General features: G+C 37.3%; 3 protein-coding genes across 3 annotated transcripts; all 3 read right to left on the reverse strand.

The window, feature by feature from the left end:
* Nucleotides 1–885: 885 nt before the first annotated feature.
* On the reverse strand, nucleotides 886–11,889 carry tmem54b (transmembrane protein 54b). The gene is made up of 6 exons (XM_026929808.3): nucleotides 11,730–11,889; nucleotides 8,446–8,636; nucleotides 8,114–8,173; nucleotides 5,976–6,167; nucleotides 3,735–3,866; nucleotides 886–1,598 (listed from the first exon to the last, which is right to left on the reverse strand). The coding sequence occupies exons 1-6, from the start codon at nucleotides 11,764–11,766 to the stop codon at nucleotides 1,383–1,385; spliced, it is 828 nt and encodes a 275-aa protein (XP_026785609.1). The 5' UTR covers nucleotides 11,767–11,889; the 3' UTR covers nucleotides 886–1,382.
* A 1,208-nt stretch (nucleotides 11,890–13,097) lies between these two features.
* On the reverse strand, nucleotides 13,098–15,232 carry LOC113536239 (gap junction beta-3 protein). Its single transcript, XM_026930079.3, has 2 exons — nucleotides 15,121–15,232; nucleotides 13,098–14,629 (listed from the first exon to the last, which is right to left on the reverse strand). Exon 2 carries the CDS (start codon nucleotides 14,477–14,479, stop codon nucleotides 13,709–13,711), a length of 771 nt encoding a protein of 256 aa, XP_026785880.1. The 5' UTR covers nucleotides 14,480–14,629; nucleotides 15,121–15,232; the 3' UTR covers nucleotides 13,098–13,708.
* Nucleotides 15,233–16,401: 1,169 nt separating this feature from the next.
* LOC113536238 (gap junction beta-4 protein) lies at nucleotides 16,402–17,862 on the reverse strand. Its single transcript, XM_026930078.3, has one exon. The coding sequence runs from the start codon at nucleotides 17,792–17,794 to the stop codon at nucleotides 16,976–16,978; it is 819 nt and encodes a 272-aa protein (XP_026785879.1). The 5' UTR covers nucleotides 17,795–17,862; the 3' UTR covers nucleotides 16,402–16,975.
* Nucleotides 17,863–20,774: the final 2,912 nt, after the last annotated feature.

A 20,774-nucleotide genomic window follows, 5' to 3' on the forward strand; every position in this document is an offset into this window, starting at 1 on the left:
TCAGTTCCATAATCAGAAACATAAAACACATAATCTGACTCACACCTGCATTCAACTCACTATTCTCATAAAATCTATCCTTTATAAAAATGTGTTGCCAACAGTTTTTATTCACCACTGGATATTTCAATTTGCCTAGGCTACTGCTAACTCGAATACTTTTGTTTTTGCTTTTCTTTCTTTTCCTTCCAACCCCTAATTTATTTTTTACCCACCTGCAACAGATTTTTTTATTGCAATATATAACACAAAAAGTACTCATAAAATTGTCACATTAAAATGGCAGAAAAGAGTGTAATGATTTATCACACCTCACTCTTAGAAAAATTATATATTTTTTTCTCTTAATCCAAAATGAGAGGTTATCACAGTGAGCGCTAGCTCTAAGGGCTTATTTCCACTCTTGATTGAAGGGGTGTATGAAAATATCACTGCTTTCAGCTCTCCACTTGGTGTCACAACAACTGAGAGAAAACTTCATCTCCCCTTGGCAACGTTTCAATCTGCTTCCTACGTTTTTTGTGTATGGTGACGGAGCGTCGTTCGCTCTTGTATCACTACACTCCCAGCTTTTGTCTAGCTCTCCAACTCATTGCTTCCAAATTTGTACTGAGACTGTACATGCCTCTGGACCCTTATTGCAATTTCTCTTTTATGTTGCATGAAGACATCATAATTGTCCCCCCTCTCTGCTGAAATTGATGACAAATATACTTATGTGTTTAAAACGTTGTCTGGAGGTGATTTCCATGGTGATAATTGCAGAAAAACAGAAAAGAGTTTGAGCAGTGTCAGTGTTTATCTGATAACTCATTGGTTCATTAGTTCATAGGGTTACATTATGTTGTGCGGTGATGTGTTTTCACGGGACAGTCAGTTCACACACATTATTGAAAAGTTTATTAATAGTCATCAAGAGCAAAATCTATTCATCTAAAATAAATACTTTAATCTATTTAGCATGTAATTTTTTGCACATTATTTAACACACCATTAAATTATTAAAAAAAAAAAAAAGACACAGGAGCTGAGACCAACATCATAACTTTTTTTCCCCCATTAATTATACAACATAATTCACTCCTCTATTAAATGCATGTGCAAACACACACGCAGTCATATACAGCAAGCAGGATCACACTTACCAGGCAGCATGCCAGACTCTAAGTTTCTCCATCCTTCATTTTTCTCCCTTCAAGTAAACCATTTTAATGGTGCGTTTTCAATTCAAACCAGCCGACATGGACCGCACACATTATCAGTAAACTCTTATGGAATGCACAACTTGCACGTAGATATGCACTCATTTCCAGTTTCATTTCCTTCCTAACCTCCGTTCAAGAACGACCTGAGTTTGGTCAGTGTAATACAAAGGCTTATAATTAGATCCAGAAGCTGGCCCTGTTGAGTGAGGCTCTGTTGAATTGAGACGAGGCTGCTCTGTTCTGGGCCGAGCGGCTCGAGCTGTAGGGCCGTGACGCTCGCAGCAGCTCATGCTGTTCTGGGGGGCGCATCAGCTTACAGTCTCTATGGCAACTGCGGGGTGGTGGGACACGGCAGGGAAGCACTGGGGGCACAGCTGCTCTGAGGGTCTTCACCTGGAAGAGAACACACACAGCCTTACAGTACTGCTGCAGTATGAGTCATACATCACTGGCTGTGTATACGCCCAATTTCTCAAAAACACAGGGACACACACCCTTAGAGGATTGCATGTGTTATTTTTAAATAGTGGCTTTAAAAAAAAAAAAAAAAAAAAAATCACTATGTTAGATGGGGGTCAAAGCAGACGCCTCATTTATCAATTTCACACAGAAAACAGTTCACTGGTTCCTGCAGTGATTAAATTTTAGAATTGATGTACATATGATTAAATTGAGATTAATCAAATTCACACTGGCAGGTGGTACACACAAGTGGAAGTAATTAATCTTAATAAATCCTAATTGTTCGTAGTCACCATGTTCATGTCACTGATTGATTAAACAGAAACGCCTCAAATGAACCATATTTGGCACATAAACGTCTCCTCAAACAATACCCTAAAAAGGAGAACCTTTTCTAAGCAGAAACAGTGGAGAGTCATTTTAATGCAATATTTGAAACGTTTAATATTACCAAATGTGCTTCACAAATCCAATTTCACAGAATGGAAAACCGTTCAATTAGCATAAATTTCTGATGGCAGTCGCTAGCCACAGTGACATTTGGAAAACCCATGATTGCTGTTTCACATCTGCCTCAGTGTAGAGGAACCGCAGGCAGGTTGGGCCAAGAGCAATGATGCATCCATCAGAGCAATCATGATGATGGGAAATACTCTCTATATCCTCAGTTTCTCTTGTGTCTGTCACCAAAAACTCTATAATGAAAGGTCTTAAGCATGCACAAATATTTCCATTTTGTGGGTTCTGAAGTGAGAAGGTCTAATCCCTGATAAACCACTCAGAGCACACAGCTGAGAAATCAGTTCGATCCCTAAAAACATGACAATGAGCTCCATTCTCCAACAAATCAAGAAAATTTGTGCTACGTTTATTAACGTGCTAACTTGGTTAGCCTTTAATGAGACGTGAGCCGAACCACAAACTATTAAATGTAATTAAACTATTTAAAATGCAATTATATTCACACACTAATAAAAAACTGTGATTGATTACATCAGTAAATCAAGTTGTTAGCATTTCCGGCCCCATGAAACGCATGCCTTCATAAAGCTATCCTGAATGAGGGCCCTAGACTGCCACTAGAACATACTGAATAGGGCATTTGTGTGGTGGGGAAGATGGTTCAAGACATACAAAATCTACTGTATATTACAACACAATGATGTCAACACCAGACTGCTGTTTAAAATATCTCAGGATTATATATAGCCTGATCCAATAATGAACAAACATGGGGGGAAATAAATAAATAAATAAATAAATAAATAATCTTGGCCTCTGTACTAGAGTCCCTTAGCATCATATCTGCTCACACTACTTTTGGACTTTCCAAACTGAAGTTATCTCTACTTTTGATCTCAGACAAAATTTAAGTGTAAGCCATATTCTAAACTCCACAATAATTATCTAGAAAACAAAAAGGTTCTGCCTGCATTCAGAACTTGAAACCTAGGTTTCTGTAATAAAATTTGTTTACTAAGCCTACAGTTACAACAGAGATTCATATGATAAATTTATGGGAGATTCTGTCTAGTATTTCAAATGACACATAAAAGCATAAAAAAAAAACAATTGCTTTCTTAATTGTCATTATATTTTAGGGAGCACAATATGCAACAGTGTGTGTCTTTTTTCCCCCATCCAAAGGTTGTTCATTTTACAGAGAATTATCTAAGTTAATATGCATAAATAACATATGATTCCTCTCTTGCTTCTCTGTTGACTCATAAAAGTCATAAGATTATTTTAAAAATCATGGAATTACATGAAGTTCAGAGAACAAGGTGCAAAATTGTCATTGAAGATTGTTGGCCGGTCTGTGTTACAATACAGTCCAAATTAATCTCAGTGGCATATTTTTTAAGGGCGCTATATATGAATTTGCTCTTTGAAACCCCTTTTCAGTTTTGACCCATGTACAATTTTTAAACTGACTATAAAGATGAACTTAAATGAGAATAAAACACAAAGTGTAAAGGTCAATTGTGTAACCATGCAGGCACATATGAAATATTATGAGTGAGTTGCACACAATATGAGTAATCACGTTTTCCATGGTGTACACACCGAGCTGGTCTCGCAGTGTATTCTTGTTTTGCGGCGGATGAAAGAGATGGACACGGCAAAGCAGCGTCCTGAGACCACCAACTCCACCACACTCATCACGATCAGCGGCACCCACAGGACCAGAGTGGTACCCTGAGAACACAGAGAGCGACTGCTTACTGCATGCGTGCCCACACATGATAGCAACGTGATGAAGAGTGGCCAATATGTGCTAGCAACAATTTCAGCCATAGTGCTAGCAATCAGCTCGCATGGGGCTAGCCAATATGAAGTGAACAGAAGAGGAGGGAATCATTACACAGTGATGAAAAAGACGCTCTTGAAACAAGAGCCGGTCTGTTCTTGTGGAGAAGAGCTGCTGTGAGAGCGCACACAGTTTGTTTTCATCAAACTTCTTGTAAGATGAGGCAGAAAGAAGAAAGAGAAAAGGAGAGAAAAGGGGGAGATTTCATTGTTCCAGTAGGTGCACTGTTTTGTTAAAGGATCATGCGTAATTTGAGGGACATGAATAATCCCCAGGAATGATACAGAATCACGTAAGCAGCATTCTGCCTGCAATATTACAAATTCAATTCATTTATATAGCACTTTTAACAACGGATATTGTCACAAAGCAGCTTAACAGAAATCCAGATATGGATTTAGACTGATCAAAATTCTAGCAGGATATTCCAGTCAATTCAAGAAATATTGGCACTCTTTGTGAAAATTATATATAACATTACCACCACATGCAATGAGTGATATTTTGTGTTAAAATAGGGGTGTCAAAAAGACATCATCAGTACCATCTTAATAAAGGTTCTAATTCAGCCAAATAATAATAATAATAATAATAATAAAAAAAGAATCAACATAGAATCTAAAATTGTTTTGTGGATCATAATTGAACTGAAAAATAAAAAAGCTAGTCTGTTATTCCACTAGGGGGCAAAATAGATCAATAAAGTCAGGGCTCAAAATTCAAGTTACTGACAAAATGTGCTAATGATGCAATTCTTCATTAACAAGCTGAAATTTGACATATAATCCCAATTATGCAAGGCACTCTATGGTAAAACCATAATTTGGAAAGTTTGCAGTGGTTTTTTTATGTAATGAATTTGGCAGTCTCTTCAACTGTTTTGTAGGTGATATCTGTTTAATCTGCTTATGCATTAATAATTAACCTTCCAGATAAATGCTGATAAATGAACACATTTAAGAGGAGTTGTCAATGTGTTAAATATTTACTAAAGTGATTGTCTTGGCCCAGCTCACATTACATTGGACTAATTGTAATGTGGCCCATCACCTAAAAGGTGTTTGAGTCCACTGAGCTAAAATATATCAAGGCAGTGGTTTAACTATTTTTAAGCCTTTATGTTCTTGTATGCATTACCTTACTTGTGCAGGTCAACCACCATCTATCTCTTTTGTGTTGAAAGTTATCGATTTCATACGTATATCCCGGTGCAATAAAAAAAAAAATTAAAAACATTTTATGAATGACAAATTCTTTGAATTTTTTAAAAATACTCTTTAGGCACACCAATAAAATTGTCACATTTATATTTAAGAGAAAATATCATTATTAAGAACTAATAGTAAAAATAAATAGTGCAAGAATGATTTTGTTAAATGAACGGTAAGTAGTTTGTTTATGGTATTGTTGTTTTTGCCCCTTGAAAAGTGCCAATAATTCTGGAGTCTGTGTATGCGTAAAACTGTTGTCCCAAAGCAAAATCCAGCTTCTGTCAAATTTGTCATAACTAAGTATTAAGGGGTACTCCAATGCCAGTTTAATGTTAGTAATGTTTAATGTAATGTTTAATGTTAGTTTAATGGATTAAAAAAATAACCTTACTATTAGCCATAATTTAGCCTATAATGTATTTTGGTTCTCTTTACCTCAGTAAAGCAGATAAAGGAGCAAAACATGAAATACATCACCACCCTCTTCCCAATAGTTAAAATCATTAGCAAACATTATTACCTACTACCATGTAAGTACTTCTCACCCAGTGCACCCCAAGGCCTATTCCCCAAGGTCTATTTCAGCTAAATTAGTTCACAATTCACACCCACTATCACCATATTATGTAAAGAAATAGTCATGTATTTACCTTATCTCTATTGGACACAGGAGATTGCGATAATATAATGTAATTTCCAGTAGGCTGCCTTTTTTTTAAAGAAACAAAATGACTTATAATATAACATATTCCCATAGTGATCTACTGTAATGCCAGACTGACTCACATAAATGCGTGTGGGATCAAAGGGACACTCAAAAGTGATGCTGAAGTAGCTCATGTCATCAGGTAAGTTGCAGTGGAGCAGAAGGCCTTTGGTGCCATAAATTAACGTCCAAACCAAAGCGACCAGCAGCCCGACGACTGAAGCAGCAGCCAGCACGCCCCCTACTGCACTCAGCATGCACACCCACCATGTCTGAACAAACGTGAGGCAAGAAGACACAAACAGATCAGTGAGACAGCCTTCTGCTACTACACACCAAAGATCATTATTATTGACTTTATTAGGTCACAAACATTTTAAAACTTCCTCTGTACAGTGTGTATGTGCTCTTCTCTGTTTTGACAATGTGTAGAGACAGGTGAATCGCAGGCATTTTGCTACAGCCTATAGTGTGAGCTGTTACTATAGGAATGATAGAGCTAATAAATTAGAATAAGTGCATTAATATAAAACTATCATTTATGTTACAGTTATAATTATTGACAGAGTCGTGTTGTTGTAGAAGATTAATTAACACCTTCTGATTTGACAGTTTAACAGTGTTGTGGTATCTATTATTGTAATCAACACACAAATTCTGTTAAAAGAAAAATTAGTTGACTATCATTTGGGTGTGACATAATCCATGCCCCACATATACTTAAAATTCCAGCATCCTCAATGTAAAATGCCTTCTTGCATCCCGGTGCCATGGTAGTTGGCACCAGATGGGCTGGTTGGAATATTTCAGAAACTGCTGATCTCCTGGAATTTTCACACCCAACAGGAGTCTCAAGAGTTTACACAGAATGGTGTGAAAAACAAAAAACATCCAGTGAGCAGCAGCTGCTTCTCTGCTCAGCACAGTTATTTGAGTGGTTGTTTGCATGGTTATTCGAGTCATAGCCTTTCTCTCAGCTCGAACCTCCCGGGCCTTTCTCTTCTGACCTCTCATCAACAAGGTGTTTCCGCCCACAGAACTGCCACTCACTGGATGCTTTTGCGCCATTCTGTCTAAACTCTAGCGACTGTTAGGTGTGAAAATTCCAGAAGATCAGGAGTTTCTGAAAGACTCAAACCAGTGAAACCAACAACCATTCCACAGTCAAAGCCATTGAAATCACACTTTTACCCCCAACTCTGATGTTTGAATGTGAACATTAACTGAAGTTCCTGACCTGTATCTGCATGACTGTATGCATTGCACTCCTGCCACATGACTGGCTGACCGGACAATTGCCAGTGTTCCTAATAGAGTGGCTGGTGAGTGTGTGTATGTTTTTTTCTTTATTTTAAAAAGTACAATGGAGAAACGTACATGTGCACATGCACACACTTGAGTATTAATCATAGCAGTATTACTTCTGTAATTAATGTAGAGGTAATAAAACCTGCAGCATAGAACTAAGTTTGCAGGTTTTATTACCTCTACATTAATTACAGAAGTTCACTGCAGTAACTCCTTGGATTTTTCTCTATATGTAATGAATTATTTTCTATTTCATTTTGTGTTTTTGTCTACATTTGTTTAACCTGCAACACCACCATGCCACCCTTTATTTTGTTTCCTTTTTTTTAAAAAACTGACATCAGCTGATGTCATTTTGTTCTTGTTTTGCTATACTCTTATTTACACTGTTTTCCCCTCATTTACATAGACTGAGCTGCATTTCTATGTATCAAAGGTGCTACATAAATAGTTAATACTATTAAAAGTTACTTTACTGACTATTAATGACTTGTACATACACCACAAGAGGGCGACAGCACCAATAAAAACAAAACAAAAAAAGTAAATATGAAGTATACCTGTCTCAAAAGAATAATAAACATGTTTGTAAGTCAGTGTTTTTTGTGAACAAGCCATCATTATGATTACAGAGGATTAAAGAGGTAAAATGTTCTTGGAAGACATCACCTTCCAAGGAGGAGCCCAAGACCAGTGTCAGATAATGTAAGTGAACTTAAAGGTCAAGAAGGTCAACGTTTGAGATTGCTATTAACAACATTCTTTCAACAGAGCATTCAACTGAGGAATCGCTTAAAGCAAAGATGAAAGCATGAGATTTGAAAAAGGAGATCACAGAATGTGCTTTAAATAATGAACTACAGCTTGACCAATCAGAATGAGAATAACAGATCCCTTCATTCGGACTTACCAGGACTCGGTTCTTCTCATTTTTAGAAAGGACTATAGTGAGTATTCCGACTAAAATTCCCTGTGGAGACATTAGGGAAAGAAATGCACATGAAAGATTAAGGATCAAACAAATTGCATTGTAGCTGTAAAATTTCTATATTTCTATCAGATTTATCCCGTTGAAACTGTGAAATGCATTATAAGATAACTCTCCCTCCACCCCTGCAATAAGGGTAGCATGGTGGTGGTTCTGCTAAACCAGTGAGCATGAAGAGGTTTAAAAGACATGAAAAAGGTGTTGGTGCTCAGTGGGTGAAGATGGAAGTGTTTGTTTGCTCTGGCATGTCTCACCACAAGGCCGGCTGTTAGAGCCAAAATGTTGGAGACAGCGTACTCCAGTGTCTGGGTGTTGAGGCTGACATGCCTCAGTACTGTGCCATGAACCAGGGCCGCCAACAGGAAATTCAAATGGCCCACCAACACCATACACAGGCCCATCTTCATTATAGAGGTGGACTCCTGCACACTGGCACAGGGCACTCCTGAGACAGAAACACATACACAACCTCTTAACTGCTAAAAAAAAACTGACAGAAGTTTAAAAGAATTTAACATCTTTATCTACTGCATCAGTAATACATGGACAGTTAGCACACACTGAAATTTCAATACAAGTCCCTGTTAGAAAACAATTAAAAAAAAAAAAAAAAAAACACGCAAAAAGACAAAAAAGTCAACTCAAAACTCCATGAAGTCCAATGGCAGTTCCATATATAAACATTTAAAACATGCAACTGTATAACACAAATTCAAAACTACTGTCGTTATAAAGATCTTTGAAAGTGACGGACATGAGTGAAAGTCCAACTAAAGCTGTCTTTATGTAGTTTTATCAAAGTTTTGAATACTGGAGCAAAACTCATTCATGTGCAAACAGTGTCTGAATTTCCTGGTGTGTCTGGATCAGACATCTACTTCACAGACTGCTTCAAATCGAATCTGGCACAAAGTCAGTAGCCTAGAAACAGCTCGCTAACTGCAAGAGCCCATTTATGGTGATGACTGAAACATACCAGGAAACCCAGAAAGCAGTGAGTCACTTTCTGCATGAAGTAATGACTTGGTGGACATGGCTCAGCTGGAATCAATAAGCTCAAAACTTGACTAATGTCCTCCAAAAGAGCCCTCTCTCTAGTGATTAGTCACCCTCCTCAGTCTTCATTAGAGAAGCTCAAGAACACTGCATCTACAGCCACTTCTGAGAGTTTCTTCTGTACTGATAAAGATTTAGTAGTAGTGACTCACCCCTGTCCCTCTCATGGAGTGTGTCTAACCCAATAAGTTCATTCTCTCTTTGAAAGAGATGTGATCATAGGGGTGGACACCTTTACAATACTCAAGTATATGTCCTAGTTCAGAAGAAGGATGGCAGAGTCTGTCCATTTCTAGATTTGAAAGGGTGAACTGGTTTCTAAAAACCCTTCCATTTTGCATGCTAATGTCATCAGATGTATTTCATGCCGTGCAACCACAGGACTGGTTCTTTTAATGATACCATCACCCCAGAACACAGATGCCTTTTAAGGTTCACCCTCCAAGGACAGGCATTTCAATTCAAAGGTCTATCCTTTGGCTTCTCTTTGGCCATTGGTGTTTTCGAAATGTAAGTAAGCAGCCTCGTCACCGGAGGCATTAGGATACCACCATACAGACAACTAATATTTATGTACCCCCACCAAGGAGCAGGCTCATCGGGACATCTCCAACCTCCTCTCATACACTGCAGCACTGGATCTCAATATGAACTCAGAAAAGAGCTTCTTCCCTCAGACACCAGTCACATAATTAACAGACAAGTTAGCTTGTAGCTAGAAAGTCTGTGCTACTGCTACCTGGAGATCACCATGCACTACAAAATTCTATCAAGCTAACATCATGCTTTGCTTTAGCCGACGTGCAGCCGTCACCTCCAAACATCATTCCATTTAGTCCAAAGGTGTGTTGATTCCTCATGTAGCATAGATTATCCAGATGATTCTCACCACCTCTAGCAAATTAGGAGGGGTGAAATAGAGTGCTAGTCACCTATGTACCTGTGGTTCTACAAATAATTCTACATAAAGGCTAGGGTTCCTTGTCATCCTGGACCAGCGAGAACTCAGAGAGAAGACGGTAATGGCTGTAATGATAGCAAATACTATGTCAAACAGCACATTCTGGTATCATTTAAAGGCATGCAGCAGACACACAGAAAGTATGCAGGTAATTTTCACTGCCTCCGGTGGTTATCTGGGGTTCATAAAACCACAGTTACATACCTAACTAGAGGTAAGGTATTGAGATTGTCTGTAGTAATCATACATACACTACAGACATAGTATTTCTTTAAATACTATCCCTCAAATACTATCTGTTCCTAGCCAGCAGTAGTTTTAAAAGTATTATACTCTCTCTTTTTGGAGACTAAGCTAAAGTAAGCTACACCTTAAATTTACTTCAATTCAAAATATAGAATTACCTGCGGTTGAATGTACTTGCATGTGACAGCTAACAGCAAACATGCTTAATATGGTCTTTAATGATCGGTTATAAGTTTAGAAGCAAGCTACACTAGTGATATACTGCACAGACTGCTAAATACACTGATAATTAGCTATAAGCAGCACATGGTTTCAAATCTGTTGTGACTTATTACAATGAAGAAGAAAATCCAGAACCCAGAGCCCTTAAAAAAAAAAAAAAAACAGCTCCATTTCTTCAAACATTTCTTACCTAATCCTTTATTGTGTTTAACAAGGTCTAGTACAACATGAGGTTAAAATGAATGCAATTTAACTGGTTTGTTGAGTATATAAACAGATGACACATCAATTCAAAACACAATAAAGAGAACGTTCCCAACAACTACCAACTCAAGTTTGAAGATTTGAAACTCTTCATTATAAGGACTTCAATTCCACACTTGTCATAAATTAGGCAGAATATCTCCCATTGGCTTCAGTGGTAAACTGCTAAAGCCCTGAACTATAGATGTGACACTACGTGGATTATTTTCAGTCCAAAATCACAGCAACATTAGAACAGTAAGTCCAGTATTGATCACACACCGAGGCCAGGGTAAAGACTGCTGCATCAAAAATGTCATCTCTATTAATCATTACACACACTCAGTGAACACAGTGGGGTCTTCAACCTTCAGTGAGTGTAAGAGAAAACCTGAACTGTGCTGGTAATTATTAAATCCATTAGGAGAGGAAAAGAGAAAGAGATTTGATTTGGTGAAAAAGTTATAGCACAATCATGCTTTGGAGCAAAGTGTACCAGATTAATCAGAACACAGATGCAGGTTCTGCAGCATTTGCCTAGAATAAATCAAACACATAATAAAGTGAATAAACTTTATCAACTTGATCTGCAGCAGCTACTTCTGTTTAAAAAGAGCCCAGAACCATATGTATAATATATTATATAATATATTATATATATATATATATATATATATATATATATATATATATATATATATATATATATATATACTCTAGTGTAAACTAGTGATCAAACTACCTTGAGCATTGACTACAGTACTTCATTTGAGTTAAGATGATACAGTTTTACATATATTTGGTGCTCACCTGAATGATCCATTTTATCCTGCGCCTTTAATGGCATTTAAGTCATCATAAATAAAATTATGCATGAATTTCCTGCACGACGACGGAAAGTTACACAAATCTTCACACGTTAAGCTCCACACCTGACACGGTTCAGCAGCTACTAAAGCTCTGAATGGCATGCAGACTCAGCTGCTATAAATAGTGCGCATGCGCTGAAAGACGCCTTTTTTTTTCAAACGTCAGACAAGAATGCGCGCTCTGTTGACTAGTGACGTGGAAGATGAGTCGTTTTAGTGATTCGAATCATTGGCTAGTGTACACTAAAATGATTCGAATTTTTTTTTTAGTCAGTGTTTTGCTCAGGTTCTGGTTCCAAAATATTTAAGTGACTCGTGATTTTTAAGTTTTAATTAATTAATTAATTTATTTATTTATCTATTTATTTAATATTTTTAATAATATTTTGTACGGCCCTAACGTTTATTACCACCATTCTGGCTAAAATAAAGTGTGTGATAAGGTCAGCATTAAGATAATAATGTGATTAAGTCTTAATTTGCTGTCTGTGATTTCATACAGTCAGCTGGCTACCTATAATTTAAGCATTTTTCCACATTTTATTATTTACAATTATTTTAAGCATGGATATTAGGCCATTTAAAAACCAAATATATTTGATGCCTTTTTTTTTTTTTTTTTAATTTATTATTAAAATTATTTTGATGCCTTGTACTTTTATGCCTTCACACAGAAGTATTTTGCATATTTGTGTGCTTTCTTAATTCTGCACTTTCTATCATATCCCTCACATTAAGAAAGTAACATTTTTATTATTATTTTTTTTAATCTTGCAGTTCATTTCTATTCAAAGTGGGCAGTATTATTATTTTTCCCTCATGGTTATGACTTCACTGAACTCAGTTTAAGCACCAGGATAAACGCATCCCAGTGATTCTGTGTGAGAAGGGAAGAGGGAAAAGATAATAACTGTACATATGCAAAACTGGATGAAGCCTAACCCAGCACCACTGCTCCAGATAATCAGTCTACTTCATTATCTTCATCAACTTGAGCTTGATTTCCAGCAGGTCCTTCTGCACTTTCTTTCTCTACTGCACATGTTTGGATACTAAGAAAAAGCACAAATCCACGACTCACCACAAGGGGGAGAAAATAATCTGTTTCTTTAAAAAAATAAATAAATAAAATAAAAATAATATACAGCGTACTTAATGATAGAGGGCGCCCTTTTTATGTTTCAACAGAAATGCTTGACATTTTTAGCTGTAATACATAAAAATACACGAGTAACTCATAAGCTGTTTATTTATTTGATTTATTATTTTATGCATATTACAAAAAGTGTCCACTATCCTCTTCTGGTAGTCTATAAAACAAGTAGATGCTTTGTATGGCTAACAGTGAAGGCCAATAACAATAACAATACAACAGATCAATTAATAATAATAATAATAATAATAATAATAATAATAACAATACATTTGTGTCCAAAAAATATTTATGATAAAACAAAGTATTCTATAGTCATTAATGTGTTAGCTTTAAATATATAATAACTACTACAAATCATGAAAAATAGGCTATATGATTCCAAGATTAGAGAAAAATCCAAGAATTATGAATAGATTCAGATAAATAAGTACATTTTTATCTGCACTTAAAAAGCTGCGTTTCTAATAATTTTCTGAAACACTCTTCCAGATTTTAGGGATGATATTACAAAAAACATTTTCCTCTAGCTGAGCTGATGTCACTGGCATAATAATGTTCATAGTTAATGATAATTTATACTTTCATAGCATAGCACTTAGCATAGCATTTTGACTAAACTATTCCTTTAAATTCTGGCCAAAACAGTCACAATAATAAAAATCAATATTCCTTTTTTTAAACATTGTAGCAAGAAAATACAACAACTTAACTTCAAATGACAATTTCATGTATTAAAGTGATATCTTTTGCTTGAGTTTGCCATTTTAAGATTGCTTTTCTACCTTCTCAGGACAAGCTAACTTGTAGTCTATCGTGTTCATTGGCATATCACACTCATCACATCCTGTCTCTCCACACCTCCTGCGTCTAGTGACGTGGCTTCCTTTGTGGGTGAGATGCAAAAAGCGCATGGCGATCAAGTAGAAGATCTCTGAAACGTTCAGGATTATGCAGATGGCTGAGGCCCCTACCATGAAGTACGTGAAGACCCTTTTCTCAGTAGGCCGTGCTATGTAGCATGTCACCTGTCTGCAGGGTTCGACATCACACACCACACTGCGAGGCATGTCAAAGTTGTGGTAGATCATGTGCAACAGGTAGAGGAATCCCACCTCTACACCTGTCTTGACAAACAGGCTAATGAGATACGTCCACCACAGACCTCCATGTTTCTGCCCAGGGTTGTCGTAGAGCTTGGCCCCGTCACCATGCATGAGGCGGTATTTGCGCTCACGATCTTCACGGTACCACACATGCATTACAACCAGGAAGGAAGGGCAGGTGACAAAGATGAGCTGTAAGGCCCAGAGGCGTGTGTGTACAATGGGAAAATAGTAGTTGTAGCAGGCATTGGGGCAGCCAGGTCTTTTGGTGTCACAGTCAAAGTCTTTTTGGTCATCGACCCACACACGCTCAGCAGCCACCACAAACACCATGACACGGAACATGAACACCAGAGTCAGCCAGATCCGTCCAAAAGCTGTGGAGTATTTATTTACCCCACTGAGGAGGGATTCAAGTGTCTTCCAATCCATGTCGCCACAGGTTTTGTCGTATATGGGTTAAAAAAGTTTAGAGAGGCTACAGTCCAAGATTTTTCTGTTCTTTAGAGAATCAAGGAAGCTGTAGAAGTTGCTTTCAGATGGTGCAACTGACTGACAGCAGTCATAGGAAACCTTTATAAACTAATACAAAAAAAATCTCATTATTGCACACTGCTGAAGTACTGCAGTTACAAAATGGTTTAATAAAATTTCTAAACCGTTTCTGATATCAATAATATTTTAACCTGAATATGTAATCTATACCAATTCCTACTGGAAACTAATATTAAAGTCCACTACTATTAGAATAAAGCAACATTATTAATTCCATCACAGGTTCCAAACCTTGTTGCCAGAGGATCCCCTGTCCTGCACATTTTCCCTCTTCTGACAAACCTAATTCAACTAATCAGCTAATTAACAGCCCAAGTTGTCTGAGTTGAATTAGGTTTGTTAGAGCAGGAAAAACACTAAAATGTGAAGGACAGGGTGCACTCCAGGACCAGGGTTGGAAAGCTGTGGATTATATGATTGTTGCTGTCCTTTTAATACTTAAAAATAACATGCCAATGTGTGAGATTATTTTCCAAAAAAACAATATACAGACAATAAATATAGCCAAGGTGTCATACCTATAATGTTGTTTAATCCATCGATTTAATTCTGATGACTAGATCTTGTTGACTAGCTCACAGCTCACCAACTTCCTCTCAAACATCTGTTGACTCTTAAACTGGGTAGTAGCACTTTGTGTGTCCGCAGGTTTTATCCTGTGTTTCAGAAAGAGGTGTGGTTTCGACACTTTAAAACTTTATCTTGATATTAGCATGATATGGGAGGCAACTTTTAAAGTGACCATAACAAGTCCACTACAATACAATTTTGGGTAAAAGGACTATAATGCCATGCATTATCTTTACTTTATTCAGTTCGATTTATCAATCATATATATAATCACATTCTATAATAATATACATTTATATAAATATAAATCTTATAATAGACTTTTACATGACAGCATCCCTTCCAGACCATCAGGATGTTATTATAAAATACACTACTTCATGAGGAATTAGCTTAGAAACTCATTACATGGTTCATGTGCCATGTTTTATGTCAAATCAAAAACTTCATGGATGTTATCACATCCTGTGTGACTGTTCAGGCATGGAGCTTATCTGAGTCCATAATTGTTTAAGAATATTTACCTTTATTTTGGTGCCTGGCCACTCCAGTCAACCTCCTTCAAGTACTTATGACTCAACTGGAATGACAAATATGGCTTCTTTATTTGCTCAAGAAATGAACCTTTATAACAAAAGGTCTGAACTTGGATAAGCACATAATGTGTCATAAAGCTAATGAGCTATTATTTTTGAATTGCATGAATAATACAGGACAGGACAGACAGAAATGTGCTGATTAATCAGGTTGTTTGTTTTTAAGGGAGTTTCTTTTAAAACTCTGCCTATTGCTAAATGATCTGATAGTGGGTGTTGGTTTCTCCATTGTACTTTTTAAATTAAAAAAAAAAAACATGCACACACAGATACACACACACACACACACACACACATACACACATACCTCTGCACATGCACTGCTTAGCACACCTCAGACAAACAGGCAGGTTTTAGGATGGTAAATGATCACTGTCATTTTTATTCAGTTTTTGTTAAATTAATTCACAGGCCATGTGTTATAGGATTAATAATTTAAGAGGTTATATCTAATGAGTTATGATGGTCTAATCTGCAACGAAAGTAGCCTATTGGCACTGATCCTTTTGGATGTTTATTAGAGGCGGTTCCCGGAAAATATATTTTATACATTTGATTTTCTTAGTTCTTGCCAAACAGCACAAGAACTATATCAATCTGTAAGTCATAGTTTAATATTTATAGTTTCCTTTTATTACATTAGTTAATTTATACATCTTATACAACAATTACTTTATCCTGGTCAGGGTTGTGGTGGATCTGGAGGCAGTGTCCCAGGAACACTGGGTGTGAAGCAGGAGAATTCACCCTGGATGGGACGCCAGTTCATTGCAGGGCACACTCAGTCACAACTAGGAGCAATTTTAGCATAGCCAATCTGCCTACCAGCATGTTTTTGGACAGTGGGAGAAAACTGGAGAATCCGGAGGAAAACCACATGGTCACAGTGAGAACATGTGAAGCTCCACACAAACAGTAGCCTGAGCTCAGTTTTATTACAGTGGTTCCATAAATAGTATAATATAAGAAGACATCAAATACAAAATCAGTACCAAGCCATTTAATGATTATGTTTTTTAATACAACAATCTAGAACATAAAAAAGTAAAGCAAGCTTAAGAAATGGGACAGAAATACACTCTCATACTCGTCCTCTACATTACATTAGACAAAAAAAAAAACAAGTAATTTTACATAAATTGCTAGTGATGACATTGATAAATATAATATTCAATAAACCATGTATTTGTTCATCTTTGCTGATCATTTAGGAGATGGCTAAGCTGTACGCAGGAGCACTAATGTCCTTGGCTGGAGGATGACTGTTAGTTTTGTTGAACATTGCCTCCTCTGCCATCTTATCCTGATTATGTTTGCTAGACTGAGAAGAGATTGTCGCAAAATGTCTCTCACGTTTGTTGAGTTTGTGCGAGACGGCGCATTCATGGCAGCGCTTAAAAATGAGATACAGTGTCTCACAAAGGGACACCAGGATACAGATCAAGCTGACCACCACTAGGAAGATGGTGAATATGCGCTTCTCTGTAGACCGACTGATGTAGCAGTCAGTCACCTGAGGACAGGGAGCCTCTTGGCATCTCACCAGCAAAGGAAAAAAGGTGGCCTCGTAAATGTAGAACACAAGAAAGATGAATATGGCGTCCACTGCCATCTTGAATATGAGGCTGAAGAGATATGTCCACCACAGTCCCCCTCGCTTCTTGCTGGTGTCTGTGTACAGATGAGCACAGCCCTCTCCATACTTCAGCTGGTGCTTCCGCTCACGATCATCCCTGTACGCTACATGCAGGACCACCAGGAGTGAAGGGCACGTGACGAAGATGAGCTGGAGTGCCCACAGACGAGAGGGAGATATGGGAAAGAAATGGTCATAGCAGACATTGTGGCAGCCTGGCTCTCTGGTGTTGCAGTCGAACTCCTTCTGCTCGTCACCCCACACCTTCTCAGCAGCCACCAGCAGCACCAGCAGACGGAAGATGAACACCAGAGACAGCCATATGCGACCAAAAGCTGTCGAGTACTTATTGACGCCACTGACGAGGCCCTGAAGAAAAGCCCAGTTCATTTTCACTCGAGAGGACACGAGGTGATTGTGTGGCTGGCTCCTAACACTTGCTCCGACTGCCTGAGGTGTGTCACTCACTTCAGCTATTATGTGGACCAAGGGCGACCAACCCAGTGAAGTAAGTAAACACAATAGTGTGGGTGCGTGAAATAGAGAGTGAGACAACCTAGATAACATGCAAACACTGGGCCGCCTTGCTAACTTGTGCCTAGAGTCAACATTTCTTCGACAATTCAACATTTCTTCTGGACGTAAGGTCTCTGTTATCAGATTAAACAAAAGGATCTTTGAAGATTGTGGTACTAGAAAGGTGAGGCTGACTTCAGCTACCTCTTAGCATGTTGCGGAAAATATCTGCAAAACATTTTAATCTTTCCTATGCTATCTTCCTGCAAAGATCGTGCGGGGTAAGGAGTCAGTTTGACAAACACCATTGTAAAAACAGTCAGTCTGCCTAAAGTTGTCTAAAGATGTCTAAAGCCTTTCCTCACACAGTGAATGTCATACTTTGATCAAGTGGTTGGATAGATACTTGCCATAGTGAAATGGACATAAACCTAAAAGCTTCAGTTTGTAATCAGATAGTGGTGTTCAAAATGTCAGTGATGCTCTTACACCGTAGCTGGAATGGAATCCTGAAATTCAATTTTCTCTGTTTTAAGTTTTGTAATTTTTAGAACTATAAATAATAGAAAATGTTACAATTTTAACATTTTCACACATTTTCTATGCATGTATTCACATATTGGCTTTCATAGCATTAACAGACAATTAAAATAAATTAGCCTACAAGTAATATATAAAACATGTTTTATTCAATTTAAAACAATTTTTACTTTATTTATAAAGAACGACACATCACATTTTTAACTATTTACAGTTTTAATGTTGTGGAACTTCCACGAGACAATTTGATTCCTATTAGTTCACTTACGTTATAGCAGCTGTAAACAGTTATTCCCTCACCAGACTCACATTTTTCTCTCTTTCGATGTTAATAAGACAAAGAAACGCAGCTTGTCATGTAACAGAGAAACTGAAATGTTCAAAGTCTTCTGTCCTAAAGACTATCCGGGTGCAGAAAACTTACTGACCATTACAACATATTGACACGGGAGATTCTTTCCACAAATGATAAATAAATATCTTTAGAGAAAACTTCATCATGTCAATGATTAAAGATTTTTCTTTGTTAAGCAAAAAAACATGTTCTGTAAATCCATTTACTAGTAGGCTTAGGTTATGCAGAGCTCCACCATAAAAGTATCTGAAATCAGATATATCTTCTGTCAGAGCTGTGCTGTTTATATGAAGGGTATCTACAGAGTGCCTTTATAACACATTCATAAGCACTGCATTGCATAAATATTTTATAAGGCAGTGCTGGAGAATTTGTCAAAATGTGTAAAATGATAGAGGTTTTATGTAACGTTGTCTTTACATGGAGAACAACAACCATCACTTATCATTATGAGTTGACCGATTGAGATACTGTATTACTATAAAAAATCTTTTCCAAATCATGACACTTTAAGAAAGTTGTGCTTCGAAGTTGTATTAACTCTACAGTGTTCTAATATTCTTCTTTTTCCAGCAATTATTTCCTTGGATAAGCAGAATTCCAAGAGTGCTGATATTGAATATAAATACAAGCACTAGTACATTTCACAGTTTATATCACTCCGCTTGTCTTTGTTACATAAAAATCCTATGGCCAACAGTGCTCTCGCTTCAGTACAACAGCACTATTGCTTGTGCGATTATTTCTTAAATAAATAATGTCAACTGGAATCTAACAATAATTTTATTAAAAATAGGTGCTTTTGGAGGTGGAATGGTGGTGTAGTGGGTAACGTTGTTGCTTCACAGCTCTATGGTCCCCAGCTCAAGCCAGAGAGCGGGTTCTATCTATGTGGAATTTTGCATGTTCTCCTCTGGGTTCTCTGCCAGTAGGTGGAATGACTGCTAAACTGCCCCTGTGTATGAATGAATGTATTAATGTGTGTTTGCATGGTGCCGTGTGATGGACCTGTGTCCCAAACTGTACTTTTTCTTGTCACTGGTGTGGTACCATCAAGGGTACATCTTTTATATCTTTCATACGTATCTTTCACTGGAAATGTGAATATACTGTATGCTACAGAATTGGACCACAGATGTACCTTTAAAGCTTCTGAAAGCTAATAAAAGGTACAAGAGTGACCCATAAGCTCCAATTATATACCTTAAATCATTTTTGAAAGTACACTACAGTCCCCTGTGTCCCAAAAGTCTCCATACATAGGGGACTATGTTTGCCAGCACCATGTCCGTTGTGCCTTCGTCAGTGGATGTTTGTGGACGTCCACTTCTTGGTTGGTTCGAAACACTTCCAGTCTTTTTGAATTTGTTAATAAGTTTGGCAACAGCGTGATGTGCTTGCCATGTTTCCCGTTAAAGTCCATCGCAACCTTGTGACAGAGCCAGATAAGTTGAAATATATATGTATATATATATATATATATATATATATATATATATATATATATATATATATATATATATATATGTGTGTGTGTGTGTGTGTGTGTGTGTATATATATATACACACACACTAAGTATGAAAGATTTCGGAAGACATTTTGCTAAAAAGTGTTAACTTATATTGTACTCTTTGCACTATTGTCACTGGATTCACTTCTAATAGAACTGTGTACTGGTCGGCGCTGCACTGGGACTTACTGTTGCCATTGTTTACCCCAGTAGTCACTTTATGAATAAATTTATGTAGTCCCTTGTAGTTCTGTGTTGTTCTGTGTTTGTCTTATGTAGTACCTTGGTCCTGGAGAACTGTTGTTTCGTCTATGTACCAACTGGCTGTATACGATTGAAATGACAATAAACTCCACTTGACTTGACTTGACTAATTTCCCCTGTGTATGGAGACTTTTGGGACACCTTGTACATTCACAATACCATGTAGTAGTTACACAATACACAA

This window comes from Pangasianodon hypophthalmus, chromosome 23 (assembly GCF_027358585.1).
Source record: "Pangasianodon hypophthalmus isolate fPanHyp1 chromosome 23, fPanHyp1.pri, whole genome shotgun sequence".
NCBI classification, from domain to species: Eukaryota; Metazoa; Chordata; class Actinopteri; order Siluriformes; family Pangasiidae; genus Pangasianodon; species Pangasianodon hypophthalmus.

What these genes read in the sequence shown, in the direction of transcription:
- tmem54b (XM_026929808.3), bottom strand. Translation starts at nt 11,766, where the DNA reads ATGCCATTAAAGGCGCAGGATAAAATGGATCATTCAG. An exon ending in GGATAAAATGGATCATTCAG is followed by an intron (nt 8,637 to 11,729) that starts GTGAGCACCAAA and finishes TTTCTGTCTCAG; the next exon opens with GAGTGCCCTGTGCCAGTGTG. An exon ending in CTCTAACAGCCGGCCTTGTG is followed by an intron (nt 8,174 to 8,445) that starts GTGAGACATGCC and finishes ATGTCTCCACAG; the next exon opens with GGAATTTTAGTCGGAATACT.
- LOC113536239 (XM_026930079.3), bottom strand. Translation starts at nt 14,479, where the DNA reads ATGGATTGGAAGACACTTGAATCCCTCCTCAGTGGGGTAAATAAATAC.
- LOC113536238 (XM_026930078.3), bottom strand. Translation starts at nt 17,794, where the DNA reads ATGAACTGGGCTTTTCTTCAGGGCCTCGTCAGTGGCGTCAATAAGTAC.